Raw genomic sequence first — 18,922 nt, 5'->3', positions numbered from 1 at the left:
GTCAGGGTTGGGTGGTGCGTGTGTTAGGGTTGGGTGGTGCGTGTGTTAGGGTTGGGTGGGGCGTGTGTTAGGGTTGGGTGGTGCGTGTGTCAGGGTTAGGTGGTGCGTGTGTCAGGGTTGGGTGGGGCGCGTGTTAGGGTTGGGTGGTGCGTGTGTCAGGGTTAGGTGGTGCGCGTGTCAGGGTTGGGTGGTGCGTGTGTCAGGGTTGGGTGGTGCGTGGGTCAGGGTTGGGTGGTGCGTGGGTCAGGTGGTGCGTGTGTCAGGGTTAGGTGGTGCGTGGGTCAGGGTTGGGTGGTGCGTGTGTTAGGGTTAGGTGGTGCGTGGGTCAGGGTTGGGTGGTGCGTGGGTCAGGGTTGGGTGGTGCGTGGGTCAGGGTTGGGTGGTGCGTGGGTCAGGGTTGGGTGGTGCGTGGGTCAGGGTTGGGTGGTGCGTGTGTCAGGGTTGGGTGGTGCGTGGGTCAGGGTTGGGTGGTGCGTGTGTCAGGGTTGGGTGGTGCGTGGGTCAGGGTTGGGTGGTGCGTGGGTCAGGGTTGGGTGGTGCGTGTGTCAGGGTTGGGTGGTGCGTGGGTCAGGGTTGGGTGGTGCGTGGGTCAGGGTTGGGTGGTGCGTGGGTCAGGGTTGGGTGGTGCGTGTGTCAGGGTTGGGTGGTGCGTGGGTCAGGGTTGGGTGGTGCGTGTGTCAGGGTTGGGTGGTGCGTGTGTCAGGGTTGGGTGGTGCGTGTGTCAGGGTTGGGTGGTGCGTGGGTCAGGGTTGGGTGGTGCGTGTGTCAGGGTTGGGTGGTGCGTGGGTCAGGGTTGGGTGGTGCGTGGGTCAGGGTTGGGTGGTGCATGGGTCAGGGTTGGGTGGTGCGTGGGTCAGGGTTGGGTGGTGCGTGGGTACGTGCCTGTCCCTGGATGATGGCTCTGAGCAGCAGCAGGACAGCGTGGCGTGCCTCGGGCGGCTGCTCGGGGGTCAACATGTCCTCCACCGCCTTCCAGACCGCCTCCACCGCATACTGAGGAGCACAGAGGGGTGGAGCAAAACAGACCGGACGCTACGTCACCACCAGACAGACGTAGCGTCTGTCTGGTGGTCAGACGTAGACAGACAGACACCAGACAGACACTACGTCACCACCAGACAGACGCTATGTCACCACCAGACAGACACTACGTCACCACCAGACACGCTACGTCACCACCAGACAGACGCTACGTCACCACCGGACAGACGCTACGTCACCACCAGACAGACGCTACGTCACCACCAGACAGACGCTACGTCACCACCAGACAGACGCTACGTCACCACCAGACAGACGCTACGTCACCACCAGACAGACGCTACGTCACCACCAGACACGCTACGTCACCACCAGACGGACACTACGTCACCACCAGACACGCTACGTCACCACCAGACAGACGCTACGTCACCACCAGACAGACGCTACGTCACCACCAGACAGACGCTACGTCACCACCAGACAGACGCTACGTCACCACCAGACAGACGGTACGGCACCACCAGACAGACGCTACGTCACCACCAGACAGACACTACGTCACCACCAGTCTGACGGTGACTACGTCACCACCAGACAGACGGTACGTCACCACCAGACAGACGGTACGTCACCACCAGACAGACACTACGTCTCCACCAGACAGACGCTACGTCACCACCAGACAGACGCTACGTCACCATCTGACAGTAACCACCGGGACACACACCTCCTCAAACTTCTTGGATTTGGCCAGATCGCACACTTGGTGGATGACCTTGATGCGATTCCCGATCCCACATTCCGGATGCAGGTCCTGTGAAACAGAACAGGCTGTTGAAGACCTCTGTAGCCTACATGATGTGGTTTACATGAGTCCATCACAGTGATCACTCTGTCACTCACCTTAAGGATGTTGTGGTTGATGATGAACTCAGAGGGTTTGTTGTCAGTCTGTTTGGTGGGGGGCCTCTGGGGTCCGATGCCAAAGATCCCCTTCACCTTGTCTTTGAGGCTCTCCTTACTGGGCTGTTTGTTCATGGCCCCTCCTGGCTGGGCGACCGCTGCCTGCAGTCCGTCGTTATCTACAACCAATCAGAACTCATCTGCTCCGTCACATATCAAACATTCACCTAACCCTGTGAAACAACCTTAAAGCATGTATTACACTACAAGGATGCATGTTCAAATAGTCCTGCATGGTACCACAGAACCAGTTAGAACCAGTTGGACTATTGAACCACTAACCTGAGGAACACTAACTGAGGAACACTAACCAGAGGAACACTAACCTGAGGAACACTAACCAGAGGAACACTAACCTGAGGAACACGAACCAGAGGAACACTAACCAGAGGAACACTAACCTGAGGAACACTAACCTGAGGAACACTAACCAGAGGAACACTAACCAGAGGAACACTAACCTGAGGAACACTAACTGAGGAACACCAACCTGTGAGGAACACTAACCAGAGGAACACTACCCTGTGAGGAACACTAACTGAGGATCACCAACCTGTGAGGAACACTAACCTGTGAGGAACACTTAACTCAACCGGTTTGAATGACAGTATGTAGAATTAGCATTAACTTCTCCGTTAGCATCACTAGCCTCCTGCTAGCAGTCAGAGCTCATCTCCAACAGCGTTCCTAAGAGGCGGGTCGGTTTAGTGTTCATCTGTAACATGTGTTGACATTCGCGTTAGACCAGAGTACCAACAACCCTATTAATGTCCTATTGTATGTAGTAAAGTATTATTATAGTAGATAGTCTAGTTAGTATTATAATAATATTTAGTATTATTTACCACTGCTCGGTCCTCCGCTCCAACCGGATGCACACTGACGGCCACTTCCGACAACAACACATTCGCGGTGCTTTCTGGGAAGTGTAGTTCTAATCAAGAACGAAATACTCTCTGAACTCCTAGGGTTGCTCCATAGATTTGGATTTTATATCGTGGATGCATCGATGTTTGAAAGCATCTTTCTTTCTACATTCAGCTAAATAACGGCGGGCATATGGATGGCCTTCACGAAAGGAGCAGCATGTTGCGTTAGGACATGAGGCTCAGCAGCATGAAGCCTGAGGAGTGAGGAAGGTGTCCTGTGTCCCAGACTGAAGACGGTCTACTGGTTCTAAAGAGTGTGATCGATTGTAAAAAGAAAAATCAAATCCCTGCTTGGTGCTTCAATATGACTTCTCCTTACTTCACCCACGGCGCTGTTCTTACTCGAAGTCTCAATCAAAGAACACGCCTGTCTGCTCTGGGGTCGAAAGTAATAAATAAACCTCAGAACCCAGGTCCTCCTGTCGAACTGAAGGAGGAGGAGGAGGAGACGTGCATCTGCGAAGGTAACTCCTCCGTTAATAAGCGTCATGTCGTGTTTGTTCAAGACATAGAAGATGACCTGCGTTCTAGGCCATCATGCAGTCAGTTTATAACCTCGTAATACAGACACATCTGTGTTGCGCTGTGGGCCCAGTCTGTGACGCATGTTCAACACTGTCCCTGAATAGTGAAGGGAAAAACGGTCTGTCTAGTTACTGGACCAGATGAAATGAGACGGAGAGGTAATAAAGTCTGTCGGCACGAGGACCTTGGATTTATTAAGTAAAGTGGCAACGGTTATACAGAGTGATAAGCGTGAGAAATCGAATATGTCTAAGTCCCTAATCAGCGCTGATGGTTCGTCCGGAGCTTCGCCTCCGTGGAAGGTCTGCTTCAGAAGAAGGTGAAGAGTCTCTGTGTGATACAGTCTTATGCTGTATCTTCCTCGTGATGAGGTGTGTGCGTTTGAGATGTGTATGGTTCTGTGTGTTTTTGCTTGGCCTTGGCTCCCAGCAGTGGTGTAGTGGCCCCTGGAGAAGTGGGTATACTCTAAATGTTTGCCCTTTTTTTAACGCAGCCCAGAAAAACACCCTTTTTTAGAAACAGTGATATTTGAGACTACTCTTTTTAGTTTACTTACATTGGCACATCATTTCTGCTGCTTGATCTCAGGGAGGAAGGATTATAAAATGACTAAACAAATACTGGCCCACAGACTAGTGAGAGACAACTATTCCTTATTCCTGGAATGACACTTGTTCTCTCACATGGCAAATCAGTAATTTCTTTTGTAAACAGTGTCTTTGAACAGCTGATTCACAACACATAGAGTGTGCCACTATTATGAAATTAACATGACTTGATCAGGAGCAGTTTGTAGGTATTACTGGTCACACAGGCAGCCAGCATGAATGTAAAATATAGATGAGGCAAACATGGTGTTTCAGTAACTTTTTGAACATTTATTTAAATAACATACTACTTTTGACAATGCATCCTTATTCATATTTCACCTTAGATTAAACATTAGATTATTTCTCTTCCACAACAATCATCTCGTTAGATATGTATAATATCAATATAAATATCATATGATGATTGAACATCATCATTCAAATTATTCAACAAAACAATATGTAACAAAACAACAATATTTAGTTTACAAAGAAAAAATAAAAATTGCATTTACAACACATCGATATGCTCTCTGAGCCCAGTACTGGGTTTCTAACCATGATCATACTACAGTAAATTCCAGACAGACTTGCTTTCTGCAGGAGTTTTCACACTGCACTGTCTAGAACGCACAGAAGAGGCAGCACGATGGCTCTTCAACCAGGTCTCAAACAGCCTCCTCTCCGACGGGGGCGGGGGGCAGAGCGGGCGTCGACGGTAACTGTACCGGTGTACGATCGCTAACATTAACTGCTGAGCTGCTGGCTGATATTGGTTCGCTTCATTTTACCGGATTATTATAGAAAATCATTTAAAGTAAACTTGTAAAAGTAAATTTGTCTTTCGCGAAAAATTACTTCGGCATGACCCGCCTTTCTCTCCCTCCGATTGGCTCATTCGTCGTCATGCCTACAGTTAACCAATCTAATCAGTAAAGGCAGCGAGTATTAGCCAATAAGTGGCAGAGTAGCGTGGGTCATGGCTTCACCGGGGAAAAGTGCGCGATTTCGCTTGCAGATACTACTGAATGGTGCGCATCTGGGGGGGTTTAGAAGTGGGTATACGCAATGCTGACTGAAAAATAAGTGGGTATACGCCGTATACCCGCGTATACCCTGGACTACACCACTGGCTCCCAGGCCCTGCTGTGTATGCCTCCTAACGGGGGAGAGCTCCTCGTGTCTCCTGTGTGGTAAATTAAACCGGGGAGTGCCCCCCGAACTGTCTTGTGTGTGATAATTTAATGTGGCTCTCAGGCCCTTGGTATGGGCAGGTAACGGGGGAGAGCTTCAAAGTGTCTCCTGTGTGATAAATGAATGTGGCTCTCCCGTTCTTGAGGATGACTGGTGCATTGTCTGAGTGTTCACCATCTGCCAGCCTGGGAAATGGGGCCTTCGGCTCCGGCCTTGACCTGACTATATTCTCATGTATGTGTTATGTGTTAAAAGTTGACTATATTGTAAGGTGACTGCCATGTGATGTGCTCATTAAGCTAGGGTAGGAGTTAGCTATATTTATAATGTACATGTGATGTACTCAGCAGGTTATTTTGCCCAACAATAGAATGAAAAACGTGTTTAAGAAGATGATTCTGTCACCATAACTTCATACAGCTCCTTTATCTAAGAACTTCTATTGTCGATACAGATGACGGTCCAGCCTCTCCTACTTGCATCCTCGAGCCACTAAAGTCAGAGCCGGCCCCCTCGCCCCCGGCCCCCTCGCCCCCGGCCCCCTCCCGCAGACGGAGACCGTTAAAGGTGGAGTACGAGCAGCGCGGCCAAGGGTTAAAGGTGGAGTACGAGGAGCGCGAGGGGGACCCAGCGGTGAAGACAGAGCGCTGGGAGCCTCCTGATTGGAGGATCCAGCTGGCCCACATCCGTGAGATGAGGAGGAGCCGAGACGCGCCCGTAGATCACATGGGGGCGGAAACATGCTACGAACCAGGGGCCCCCGCCCCGGTAAGACCCCCCCACACCCACACCCACACCCACACACACACACAGTTATCATCTCACGGACAGAAGTAAACCATCTTGACCTCTTATCGTCGATTATTCTCTTCTTCTTCCTGTGTGCGTGTGCATGGGCATGCGTGCGTGTGTGTGTATGTGCTTGTGTGGGCGGGTGTGTGTCTGCGTGCGTGTGTGTGTGTGTGTGCTCCTGTGTGCGTGTGTGTGTGCTCCTGTGTGTGTGTGTGTGTGTGTGTGTGTGTGTGTGTGTGTGTGTGTGTGTGTGTGTGTGTGTGTGTGTGTGTGTGCGTGTGTGTGTGTGTGCTCCTGTGTGTGTGTGTGTGCTCCTGTGTGTGTGCGTGCGTGCTTGTGTGTGTGTGTGTGTGTGCGTGCATGCCCCAGGTGAGGCGTTTCCAGGTGCTGGTGTCCCTGATGCTCTCCAGCCAGACTCGGGACGAGGTGACGGCGGCGGCCATGGCGCGGCTGCGGGCACACGGCTGCACGGTGGACGGCATTCTGAGCACCGACCACGAGGCGCTGGGGAGGCTCCTCCACCCGGTGGGCTTCTGGAGGGTGAGGCCAGGGGGAGGGTGAGGGTGAGGGTCAGGGTGAGGGTCAGGATGAGGCTCTGGGTCAGGGTGAGGGTGAGGGTCAGGGTGAGGCCAGGGTGAGGGTGAGGTTCAGGGTGAGGCCAGGGTGAGGGTGAGGGTGAGGCTGCAGCTACAGCTAGTCTGGGTAAGGTCAGGCTGGCACTTTGATCCAGAGCGACTCACAATAAGTGCATTAGTCAGAGGAAGGAGAAACAACACTATATATCTGTGGGTACAGTTAGGATGTTCATAGAACAAAGTGCCAAGCACTAACCATCACTAGGTTAACCCACTCCCCGTACACAACAGAGACAGCTAGGGTAAGACGCTACACAAGGACAGGTACTGTTTTTAGGTGCCAGGACGTCAGAGAGGTGTGGGGGGGAGGCGGTCTAACGTGTTAGTGGCTCCCAGTAGAGATGTGTGTAACCATGAGTCTGCTTTCCGCTCATCCCTGCAGCCTCGCGTCCCTCTATTCAGAGTACACCTCTGACCCCCCTGACCTCTGACCCCCCTGACCTCTGACCCCCCTGACCTCTGCCCCTCCTGACCAGACCAAGGCTGGGTATCTGCGGAGGACCTGCCTGGTGCTGCAGCAGCAGTTCTGCGGGGACATCCCGGACAGCGTGGAGGGGCTGGTGGGGCTGCCCGGCGTGGGGCCCAAGATGGCCCACCTGGCCATGAGCATCGCCTGGGGCCGCGTGTCGGGGATAGGTACCTCCAGAGACGCCGAAGCAGAGTCACCGGCTCTGCCTGCACCCACACCCCTCTGACGCACTTAGTGTACGTCGCTTTGGACTACAGCGCTGCTAAAGCCCTGAAGTCAATGGAACAACGTATCAATAACGTCTAATTAGAGGTGGCAAAGTAGACGACTAGTTACAGCGGGGTTAACGCACGGCTTAGGGACGGACTCTTGAGTTAAGCTGGTGAAGTGTGTGTGTGTGTGTGTGTGTGTGTGTGTGTAGGTGTGGACACACACGTCCACCGTGTTTCCAACAGGCTGGGCTGGCTGAGGACCGCCTCCCGGACCGCAGAGCAGACGCGCTCCGCCCTGGAGGACTGGTTACCTAGGTGACAGCGGCCATTAATTAACCTTGACTTTAATTTGATGTCCTCTACGTTCATTATTGTTGTTATTATTCTGCATCCTGATGTTCCAAACATTCCTTCTGACCTTAAGCTATCAGAAACAACTGGTTGGTCCTCAGCTGACTCAATAAGAATTCATTTATTGCTTTATTATGGCTTTGATACAACTGGTCTGAGCCAACTGGTCTGAGCCAACTGGTCTGAGCTAACTGGTCTGCGCTAACTGATGTATAACCTGTAACCAGTGAGATCCACTGGTCTAACTGGTAACTGTAACCAGCGAGGCACTGGTCTAACTGGTAACTGTAAGCAGTGAGGCACTGGTCTAACTGGTAACTGTAACCAGTGAGGCACTGGTCTAACTGGTAACTGTAACCAGCAAGGCACTGGTCTAACTGGTAACTGTAAGCAGTGAGGCACTGGTCTAACTGGTAACTGTAACCAGTGAGGCACTGGTCTAACTGGTAACTGTAACCAGCAAGGCACTGGTCTAACTGGTAACTGTAACCAGTGAGGCACTGGTCTAACTGGTTCCTGTCCCACAGGGCGTTGTGGGGGGAGGTCAACTGGCTCCTCGTGGGCTTCGGCCAGCAGAAGTGTCGCCCGCTCAGACCGCTCTGCTCCGAGTGTCTGAACCAGAGCTGCTGCCCTTCTGCACACCAGCCCCCCCCCACCCAGAGGACCAAGACCCCCCCCGCCAAGAGGACCAAGACCCCCCCCACCCAGAGGACCAAGACCCCCCCCACCCAGAGGACCTCGCCCCCCAAGACCCCCCCCACCAAGAGGACCTCGCCCCCCAAGACCCCCCCCACCAAGAGGACCTCGCCCCCCAAGACCCCCCCCACCCAGTGGCCCAAGACCCCCAAGACCCCCCCCACCAAGAGGCCCCAGGCTGGACCAACACCCTCCAGGACCTCTCCTGACCTGCTCCCCCCCGCCAGCTCCAGGGCGAAGACGGAGGCTGAACAGGAAGAGGATGAGAGGGAACCGCCCCCACCTTCAGCCTCCTGTCCACCCAGGAGGCTGAAGGGGGGGAAGGTGCTCTGATTTGAGCTCACAGACTATATATATATACGCTAAATGTTAACCTTTAGCTCTTTACCCCAGGTTCTGATTACATGGCTTTGACTCATTACTGTTATTTGATGATAAAATTATGTTTTCTATTTAGTGTACTTTAAAGGATTCATCACACTTTTTTGTTAAGAATTTTCAACAGACAATAAATGGTTTTGTACTCCTTGATGTAAATAGTTCCCTTTTACACAAAAAGGACTCAAGACAATGCAATATAATTGGTGTTTCATTAACATCTGAGTTAAGCCTACTTAATCGACCAACTAAGCACTTTAAACTGACTAATCAAACTACCAAAAACACTTGAATTGTGCTATAAGGGCAAAGATATTATTGATTTTAAAACCGTTCCCTCCCCCCAAATAAGCAGGGTTAAAAAGCGGGGTTAAATAATGTTTTTGTCCTCGGGTTTGTCGTCCTCTCTCTGAATATCCCGGTCTACAGCAACGCCATTTCCGGTCCCATGTAGCCTACGTCTGTTTAGGGCAGTTAACTGCCTCCGGAACGAGAAGAATAAGGAAAGGAGAAGAACAACAAAAACGACGGAGACAAGGAGGATAGATATTGAGGTTTGACAAAGAATTTAAAATAGCAATATCCGAAACACTTGAAGGAAGCGGGTATCATTCTGTCGAAAGACCCGCCCTCTCCCGCCGCTAAACCCATTTAACTAAAGTCCCGCCCTCTGGTGACTCAACGCACATTTGGAGGATCTATTCCCGGGCGGCTATATTTTTTACGTAGGATAAGTCTTGGATTCTTGCCTCTGATCGGTTAGATGGGCCCCCCTTTAGATCGTGTTTCGATGAGTCCTAGCTGTTTGTGGGAGTTTAGGGTCAGGGTTATGGTTATAGTTAGGGTTAGGGTTAACCCTTACCCTAGCCCTAACCGTAACCATAACCAATCGGAAGAGAGCCCTTCTAACCAATCAGAGGCGAGAATCCTAGACTTATCCTACGAAAAAGAATATCGCTCCCGGGCGGACCTTCATGAGCCTGGGCCACGCCCCTCTGACCAGGCTGCGTTCCGATCTTTGATCGCTCCGATAAATCCTATCATCAGGTTAAGACGTCTGCTAGGTAACCACCTGGCTACTGTTTATTCTCCTGACTTTTTAAATTCCTCCTGGCACTAAATCATCTTCCCTGTGCTTTTTTTAATGGATTTAACATTTTTTTAACCGAATAAACCGTGACTTTTTATCCATTTGAATTTCGTCTTCTTTTTGGACACCTGTCGGCATTATGGATTACATGGATGAACTTTTCCTCACAACACATGAGTTAAGATTTCAAACAGAATTCTAATAACCACTAAGACACCCGACCAGCCTCTCTCCTCGGACCCGGGATGGAGCGCCGGCCCCGGCTCTGCTTCCTCTCCACGGGGGGCCCTAACCCGAACCCGGGATTCGGCTTCCACTTGCGGGGCGAGCGGACCCGGGGCGGCCAGTGGATCCGGAGGGTCGAGCCCGGGTCGTGTGCCGAGCTCTCGGGGCTGCGAGCGGGCGACCGAGTGGTGGAGGTGAACGGAGAGAACGTGGAGCGGGAGACCCACCACCAGGTCAGCCGATATTCAAGGCGTGAAGTACAGGAGAGAGAGGGTCAGGTTACCGGGAGAGACAATCAGCTCAGACTAGTCGGACGACTTTTCTCTAATCCCAGGGGGCCGTGAACTGGGTCGGTCTGTGTCTTGAGTGTGTGTGTGTGTGTGTGTGTGTGTGTGTGTGTGTGTGTGTGTGTGTGTGTGTGTGTGTGTGTGTACAGATTATGTTCGTTATAAGTGTATTATGAACACACTTTGTGTATTCTGTTCTGCATCCTCTCTCTCTCTCTCTCTCTCTCTCTCTCTCTCTCTCTCTCTCTCTCTCTCTCTCTCTCTCTCTCTCTCTCTCTACGTCTCTCCCTCTCTCTCTCTCTCTCTCTCTCTCTCTCTCTCTCTCTCTCTCTCTCTCTCTCTACGTCTCTCTCTCTCTCTCTCTCTCTCTCTCTCTCTCTCTCTCTCTCTCTCTCCCTCTCTCTCTCTCTCTACGTCTCTCTCTCTCTCTCTCTCCGTCTCTCTCTCTCCCTCCCTCTCCCTCTCTCTCCCTCCCTCTCCCTATCTCCCTCCCTCCCTCTCTCTCTACGTCTCTCCCTCTCTCTCTCTCTACGTCTCTCTCTCTCTCCCTCCCTCTCCCCCTCTCCGTCTCTCTCTCTCTCTACGTCTCTCTCTCTCTCTCTCTCTCTCTCTCCCTCCCTCTCCGTCTCCCTCTCCCTCTCCCTCTCTCTCTCTCTCTCTCTCTCTCTCTCTCTCTCTCTCTCTCTCTCTCTCTCTCTCCCTCCCTCCCTCCCTCCCTCCCTCCCTCCCTCTCCCTCTCTCTCTCTCTCTCCCTCCCTCCCTCTCCCTCTCCCTCTCTCTCTCTCTCTCTCAGGTGGTGGATCGTATCCAGGCGGGTGTGCATAGGACCCGCCTGCTGGTGATTGACAGGGAGACCGACGAGTATCTGCGGAGCCTCAACCTGCCCTGCACCGAGGACCTGGCGGTGGAGATGGGGACCTTCTCCCCCCGCCCCTCCCCCTCCACCTCCCCCCTCCGCACCGGCCCCGCCTCCCCCAGAGAGCTGCTCAAACACTGGGCCAAACCCCCGGGGGGGCGGGGCGCCCCCTCAGCCAGCCCGCCCCCCCCCCTCCAGCGGCCCCGCCTCCCCCTCAGACCGCCGTCTGTCCACTGGCCCCGCCTCCCCCTCAGACCGCCGTCTGTCCACTGGCCCCGCCTCCCCCTCAGACCGCCGTCTGTCCACTGGCCCCGCCTCCCCCGCAGACCGCCGTCTGTCCACTGGCCCCGCCTCCCCCTCAGACCGCCGTCTGTCCACTGGCCCCGCCTCCCCCGCAGACCGCCGTCTGTCCACTGGCCCCGCCTCCCCCTCAGACCGCCGTCTGTCCACTGGCCCCGCCTCCCCCTCAGACCCCCCCCCCTCCACTGGCCCCGCCTCCCCCACCTCCTCTCCTTGGACGGACGCAGAGGTGAGACCAGTGATGGGTACTAGTAACCCTAACCTAACCTCCAGTCTGAGCCTAACCTTAACCTGCTCAGTAGTTAGGGCTCGTTCCCCGGGCCCATCCATGGGTGACTGAGCATCATCTGAAGGGTGAGGACGTTCAGAGAGTCTCATCTGAACCGCACATGTTTCTGTTTGAACACAACGAATGCTGTGAGAAATACCAAATGTGAATGAATATTTATACTAATTTTAAGAGTTGTGGTTGAAAATCAGAAACTTTGCTGCTAACGTGCACGCACGCACACATAAATGCACGCACACACACACACAAACACCCCAGCGGAAGTGAAGTAATGGAGGAATACATTAATTCCAGTGGAAACAACAAGAAACACACGATGAACACCGCGTGTTCCCCGGAGGAGCGTGTGGGAGACTTTGTTTGAAGTGCAAACATAAAGGCTCTCAGGTCAGGCAGGCTTCAGGTTAGTGAAGCTCAGCATAAATACGGGCAGAGGCCTCCCTCTCACCCTCTCTCAGCCTCTCACCCTTACTCACCCTCCCACTCAGCCTCTCTCAGTCTCTCACCCCTCTCACCCTCTCTCAGCCTCTCACCCTCCCACTCAGCCTCAAACCCTTACTCACCCTCCCACTCAGCCTCTCTCAGTCTCTCACCCCTCTCACCCTCACTCAGCCTCTCAGCCTCTCACTCAGTCAGCCTCAGAGGAGGAAGTCATTATGAGACGACGCTGTAGTGACACGGGAAGCTTCCCCGTGCAGTGAACAGAGTGGACCTGTACAACTGGCCCAGCGGCTTCTAATGTTTGCTTTCGTTACCGGGAGTTACTGGGAGTTACCTTTAGTTACTGGGAGTTACCTTTAGTTACTGGGAGTTACTGGTAGTTACTGGGAGTTACTGGGAGATACTGGTAGTTACTGGGAGTCTTCTGCTCCTCTCCCCAGCGGCCGACCGAGGCGTCGCCACCCCCAGCGCGGGGGGAGGAGGAGGCGGAGCTTGTGCCGCGCCTGTGTCACCTGACCAAGCAGGGGGAGGAGCCCGGCTACGGCTTCAACCTCCACAGCGACAAGATGCGGCGGGGCCAGTTCGTGGGCTCGGTGGACCCTGGCTCCCCCGCCCAGAGGGCCGACGTCAGGGAGGGGGACCGACTACTGCAGGTAGGGGGAGACAGGGGGAGACAGGGGGGGACAGGAGGGAGACAGGGGGAGACAGGGGGGACCAGGAGGGAGACAGGGGGGGGACCAGGGGAGACAGGAGGAGACAGGGGGGGACAGGGGGAGACAGGGGGGACAGGGGGAGACAGGGGGGACCAGGAGGGAGACAGGGGGGGACCAGGGGAGACAGGAGGAGACAGGGGGGGACAGGGGGAGACAGGGGGGACCAGGAGGGAGACAGGGGGAGACAGGGGGGACAGGGGGAGACAGGGGGAGACCAGGAGGGAGACCAGGAGGGAGACAGGGGGAGGACGGGAGGAAGAAGAGGAGGAGGTGGACAGCCCTGCGTGTCTCTAACAGAGGGATTAGGCTCAAGAAGGTTTGTGATCGTGTGCGTGTGTGTGCGCGCGCGCGCGCGCGCGCGCGCGCGTGCGTGCGTGCGTGTGTGTGTGTGTGTGTTGCATAACGTGATTGATGGTTAATTCCATCAGGAGGAAGAGAACAGAAAGAGGGAGACACTAATAAATAAGGCTCTGATTAGTCTCAGCCAACAGCATCGTGACCTCGACTACAGGGCGTGTCCTTACTGCTGCACCCCCCTCATGCCCCCCCCCCCAGGTGAACGGGGCGAGCGTGGCCGGGCTGCGTCACGCGGAGGTGGTGGCTCTGATCCAGAAGGGCGGCCGAGAGACGAGGCTGCTGCTGGTCGACCTCGACACCGACGAGCTGTTCCTCAACCTGGGGGTGGAGCCCAGCAGCCAACACCTCCAGGGTACACTACTGTAAACTACCTCCTGAGAGCCCCTCCAGGGTACACTACTGTAAACTACCTCCTGAGACCCCCTCCGGGGTAAACTACCTCCTGAGAGCCCCTCCAGGGTAAACTACCTCCTGTGACCCCCTCCAGGGTACACTACTGTAAACTACCTCCTGTGACCCCCTCCAGGGTAAACTACCTCCTGAGACCCCCTTCAGGGTAAACTACCTCCTGTGACCCCCTCCAGGGTAAACTACTGTAAACTACCTCCTGAGACCCCCTCCAGGGTAAACTACCTCCTGTGACCCCCTCCAGGGTAAACTACCTCCTGAGACCCCCTTCAGGGTAAACTACCTCCTGTGACCCCCTCCAGGGTAAACTACTGTAAACTACCTCCTGAGAGCCCCTCCAGGGTAAACTACTGTAAACTACCTCCTGAGAGCCCCTCCAGGGTACACTACTGTAAACTACCTCCTGAGAGCCCCTCCGGGGTAAACTACCTCCTGAGAGCCCCTCCAGGGTAAACTACCTCCTTTGACCCCCTCCAGGGTAAACTACCTCCTGAGACCCCCTTCAGGGTAAACTACCTCCTGTGACCCCCTCCAGGGTAAACTACTGTAAACTACCTCCTGAGAGCCCCTCCAGGGTAAACTACTGAGACTAATGAGGTCCCACCTCTAGGGTAAACTACCTCAGAGTTCAGCTACTTAGAATACTAGGCAATAAGAAGATAAAGAACGGAAGCAAAGGGATACAAATTAGAGGCTTGAATCGTCTAATAATTTGTTTTAAAGGTTTTTCATGACCAATGAAAGTTTCCCACGTTAACTTCCTCTGACAGAAGTGTCCGTGGACGGGCCGGTCAGAAGGAGCCCTTCCCGGGCCCCCTCCCCAGCAGCGGCCCTCCCCAGAGCGGAGCCACCAATCATCAACATCACGGTGACCGACTCACCAATCAAAAGCAGCTCCCCTAAGTCCACGACCAATGGGAGCTGGGCGTCGCAATCCTCCCGGAGCTCCACCACCCAATCAGAGCTCAGCAGCTCGGACATGAGCATCCAGGTGAGGTCTCCCCCCATCAGGCCCCGTTATGTACATTAACTATAGGATATATGATATCGCATAGGATAGATATGATACATATATGTGCACTATATATGATATATGATGTATGATGTGTGTGCCTCAGGTCCCTGACGAGGACGAGGGGGGGGCCCCGGACCCCTTCCTGGAGCTCGGCCTCCGACTGAGCCCCACCGCAGCCGAGGCCAAAGAGAAGGCTCTGGCCCAGCGGAGCAAGAAGAGAGCGCCCCCTATGGACTGGGGCAGGAAGTACCAGATCTTCAGCAACTTCTGAGAGACATGGAACAGCAACGTGAGGTCCAGAGACACCATGAGGGCCCCTGTAGACCACCATGAGGGCCCCTGTAGACCACCATGAGGGCCCCTGTAGACACCATGAGGGCCCCTGTAGACACCATGAGGGCCCCTGTAGACCACCATGAGGGCCCCTGTAGACACCATGAGGGCCCCTGTAGACCACCATGAGGGCCCCTGTAGGCCACCATGAGGGCCCATGTAGGCCACCATGAGGGTCCCTGTAGACCACCATGAGGGCCCCTGTAGACCACCATGAGTGTTAGGGCTCCTCTTCCTTTGGAGAGGAGAGTGGATCAGACTAGCAGGGCTCTCCTTCATCAACACTGTCACCAATAAATCGCTGCGTAAAACATGCGTCCAGTTGTTTGACAAAACGTGCGATGGATCAATTTGTCTTTGCTTGAAAACGTCAGTACATGGGGAGTATATTAATGCCCAGGCTCTGTTCCTCCCTACGCACATCACAGTAGCACAATGACCTGGAGGAGACCTGAAGAGTTAATGCTATGACAACTTCTACACATGCTTACCCCCAGGAAGGAACATGATTTAATGATACAGTTCAGGTCCTTTGCTGAAAGTCGGCCGATACGATTATCGTATCAAATAAGAGGATAATTGGCTCTAATGGACGTCCAGTCAGTAGGAGGTAGTGTGAGGAGCTCTAGCAGGAGAGGAGACTGTACCAATGATAGTCCTCCATCTTAAGCTTCTGTCCTCAGACCTCCTCACTCTGAACTGAAGGTCTTCACCGTTCTTCTGATATCCCCGCTTGCTCTCGCATGGGCCTCAGAAACAACGACTTCGTCTAGTTTCTTGTAAGGCAGAAATAATGCACAATGTTCCTGTATGGGCCGGCTGCCTAACATGTATATGCGAAAAACTTGCAATAGAAAAGTGTTATATGTGGTTGGATTAACATGAGGATATGTTATATCATGGTCAATATAGATCTGGCTCCAATACATTCAGACCTCACCTGCAAGGTGTTTTATGGGAGAATTGTACACAACCGAAGCCCACGTTTGATGTCGTCAACCATGTCCTCATAACAGACATGTTGGCTCTGAAGGAGACCCTCTCTCCAGGGCACCGGGGGTTGTTGTACTGGTTCTCCCCATCACACGGTGAGGGATCAGATGAAGAACCGACCAATCAGAAGACACGAGAGACCGGGAGGATGATGGAAGCTCTTCTCAGCCTCCAGCTCCAACGTCAGACGGATCACCATAGCAACCACAACACTGGCCCGCCTCCCCCCCCACACACACGCGCATACGTTTGAGGACTAAAAGCTGCATAAAGTTTTTATCTTAACATAAATATAAATGGTCCAACTATACGGTCACAACACCGTTCAGCCATTGTACATAGAAATAAGAAAATATGGTTGAATACACCCAAATTATTTTATTTTCATTGAGCATTCGCACAGGCATGATTGGGCCACACAGTATCCTTCATTCTACGAGGTCACCAAAGTGATCATGCAAACAGAACCCCTCTCTCCACAACCCTACACGCAAGATCTAGAAACCAAAACAGACAACATTCTTCATCAGGAGCGTGTGAGGAAAGGCTGAAGCTAGATTGGGGTTATAGATTGTGTTTCTCATCATTTGATTTACTCTATCACATCTCAAGGATCACAGTTTTGGTCGGATCAGATCACATTTGTTATGTGTCCAAATGTCTACAAAGTATTAACGAGCACATCACCGCGAATCAATAAAATATATCTATGTATAAATCCCTGTAGACAAGTTATCGCTAAAAATCCTCTTCATAAGTGACTTGAACAAAAAGATGAAATCATCCTCCTAACATTATTGATCGAAAGCTAACATCAGCTGTGTTGGACGTGTTCTACTCGCTCTTTGGCAATGGCGCTAGCGCTCCTATGGCTGAGGTGTTGACGTGTCAAGGGTAAAATCATAGGACTATAAAACACACCACACCAGCTTGCATATGTGCACACACACACAGTCAGGTTGACAACAGCGCATGCACACAAAGTAGGAGGGCAAAACGAAAGCCCTTTTCTAAATGAATGTGCAGTCTGCATGTTGGATGTTCACATTCTAACTAGAAAAGAATAGAAAACATGCTCCTTGGCATTACTCATGCACACTTACACACATGCAATTTCTCTCACAGGGAAATTGACGGACACACACTCACTCACACACCAGTAATATGGCAAGGTTAGTCGTTGTAAAAGTGCGGATTAGTCGCAGTTTCACAAGTTGTTTTTATTTGCCATTAAGTATCGGGATAACTGCCAGTCAGACACGTAATATCACAGCAACACAGCATGACAAACACGGACGTCAGGGTCAACACATCTTTTATGGGTGAGGTTAAAAAAAATAATAGTCCATACAAAAAATAAAAAAGTGCAAAACAACAGTTACTGAAAATAGCATTAATTGAAATATTCTTTTTTGTGTTAATTGTGCGATTTTACGTTCACTACAGAAACCAAAAATCAATCAGCAGCAGCAAAGGAAAAAAAAGTTATGGACCATTTAAAAACGTTAGAAAGATTGCAATGATACAATCACTGTTCACTTAAGATATCATTATGGCCTCCAATGGATATCGTTACGCATGTAGACACACACACACACACACACACACACACACACACACACACACACACACACACACACTTGGTCACAGTTAACAGGTGCAAAAGGACGTAGCGATGGGAGTCAAGTTTTAGCGCGGTACCATAATCAAAACAATACATAGTTCACACCGTTAACACAGAATGTCAAAGTAAGAATATACAAAATAACAGCACATGCACAAACACAACCACACACACACACGCAGTCACATTTACGCACAAAAAACCTTAAGTAAACAACCGAAGGGTGGTGGATTGTGAAGTGGTATAAAGAGGCCCTCCCCTGCTCCTCCCGACCAGAGGAGCAGGAGAGGAGACACCAGCAGGACGGAGGAGGAGATACCAGCTGGAGTGAAGACAGATGGAACAAGTGAGTCCCCCCCCCGCCCTCATGACAACCCCACGTCTGTCTGTCCCTACACTACTGTTGGTCTAAAGATAGTCACTAAATAACACCGCCACAGTGTGTGTGTGTGTGTGTGTGTGTGTGTGTGTGTGTGTGTGTGTGTGTGTGTGTGTGTGTGTGTGTGTGTGTGTGTGTGTGTGTGTGTGTGTGTGTGTGTGTGTGTGTGTGTGTGTGTGTCCCGTTAATAACCGACATTCCCCCTCTTACAAGGCGACTAATCTCTCTTTCCCTGTCCTGGTCTCTATCTCATATCTCTTATCTTTCCCTTTCCTGTCTCAACCCCTCCCTCCTCGCTGGCTCGCTGTCCCTCAACATGTCTAACCTGTCTGTCCCTGCAGCCTGTCTGTCCCTCTAGACCCGTCTCCCTCTAGCTGTCCCTAAGCTGGTAGTTTGGTTGTTCTGTGTCGGGTCCCTAGTGAATCTAGAGGCGTCCCTGTCCCTCCCCCCCTCCCGCCCTCCCTCCCTCTATGGACACACACATAGGGCGTGGGGGCTGTCCGTCAGGGGGAGCGGCCAATAGCAACCCTCTCCCCCCCAGATCAGGGCAGTGCAATACACAGATGGATGAGTTTCACCCTCCTCGTTCTGGCTCACCTGCAACACACAGACGGAGGGAGGAGGTGAGACAGGAGTGAGACAGGAGGTGAGACAGGTTGGAGCCACAAGAACATGGAATAGAAAACAGAGAAGATACAAGATCAGGAGCATCGAGGAGGAGGAGGAGGGAGAGGGAGGAGTGGGAGGAAGAGGAGGGGGAGGGAGGAGGAGGGAGGAGGGGGAGAGGGGAGGAGGGGGAGAGGAGGGGGAAGGAGGAGGAGGGGGAGGAGTGGGAGAGGGGAGGAGGGGGAGAGGGGAGGGGGAGGAGGGAGAGGGAGGAGGAGGGGGAGGAGG

General features: G+C 52.7%; 4 protein-coding genes across 4 annotated transcripts in view; 2 read left to right on the top strand and 2 right to left on the bottom strand.

The window, feature by feature from the left end:
• Positions 1-3,010, bottom strand: part of tsc2 (TSC complex subunit 2) — a gene marked incomplete in the record, with an annotated part of 40,151 nt that extends 37,141 nt beyond the window's left edge. The window contains 4 exon segments of the mRNA XM_030351266.1: positions 883-993; positions 1,712-1,798; positions 1,888-2,066; positions 2,793-3,010. Of these exon segments, the coding sequence (XP_030207126.1) occupies positions 883-993; positions 1,712-1,798; positions 1,888-2,022 (333 nt within the window).
• A 49-nt stretch (positions 3,011-3,059) lies between these two features.
• On the top strand, positions 3,060-8,673 carry nthl1 (nth-like DNA glycosylase 1). The gene is made up of 6 exons (XM_030352399.1): positions 3,060-3,340; positions 5,640-5,953; positions 6,347-6,517; positions 7,089-7,248; positions 7,503-7,608; positions 8,172-8,673. Exons 1-6 carry the CDS (start codon positions 3,181-3,183, stop codon positions 8,671-8,673), a joined length of 1,413 nt encoding a protein of 470 aa, XP_030208259.1. The 5' UTR covers positions 3,060-3,180.
• On the top strand, positions 8,395-17,658 carry nherf2 (NHERF family PDZ scaffold protein 2). The gene is given in 7 exon segments (XM_030351289.1): positions 8,395-10,266; positions 11,114-11,664; positions 11,666-11,705; positions 12,647-12,859; positions 13,475-13,628; positions 14,455-14,675; positions 14,803-17,658. Coding segments are annotated over 7 exon segments (1,560 nt in total). The 5' UTR covers positions 8,395-10,053; the 3' UTR covers positions 14,971-17,658.
• The window catches only part of tnpo2b (transportin 2b), a 28,984-nt gene continuing 27,385 nt past the window's right edge, over positions 17,324-18,922 (bottom strand). The window contains exon 24 of the mRNA XM_030351267.1: positions 17,324-18,625. The gene's annotated coding sequence lies outside the window, so the exon portion shown is untranslated. The remainder of the gene's footprint in view (positions 18,626-18,922) is intronic.

The sequence above is a fragment of the Gadus morhua genome, chromosome 3 (assembly GCF_902167405.1).
Source record: "Gadus morhua chromosome 3, gadMor3.0, whole genome shotgun sequence".
NCBI classification, from domain to species: Eukaryota; Metazoa; Chordata; class Actinopteri; order Gadiformes; family Gadidae; genus Gadus; species Gadus morhua.
The sequence above is the reverse complement of the archived record's forward strand: the minus strand, read 5'-3'. Positions and strand labels throughout refer to the sequence as shown.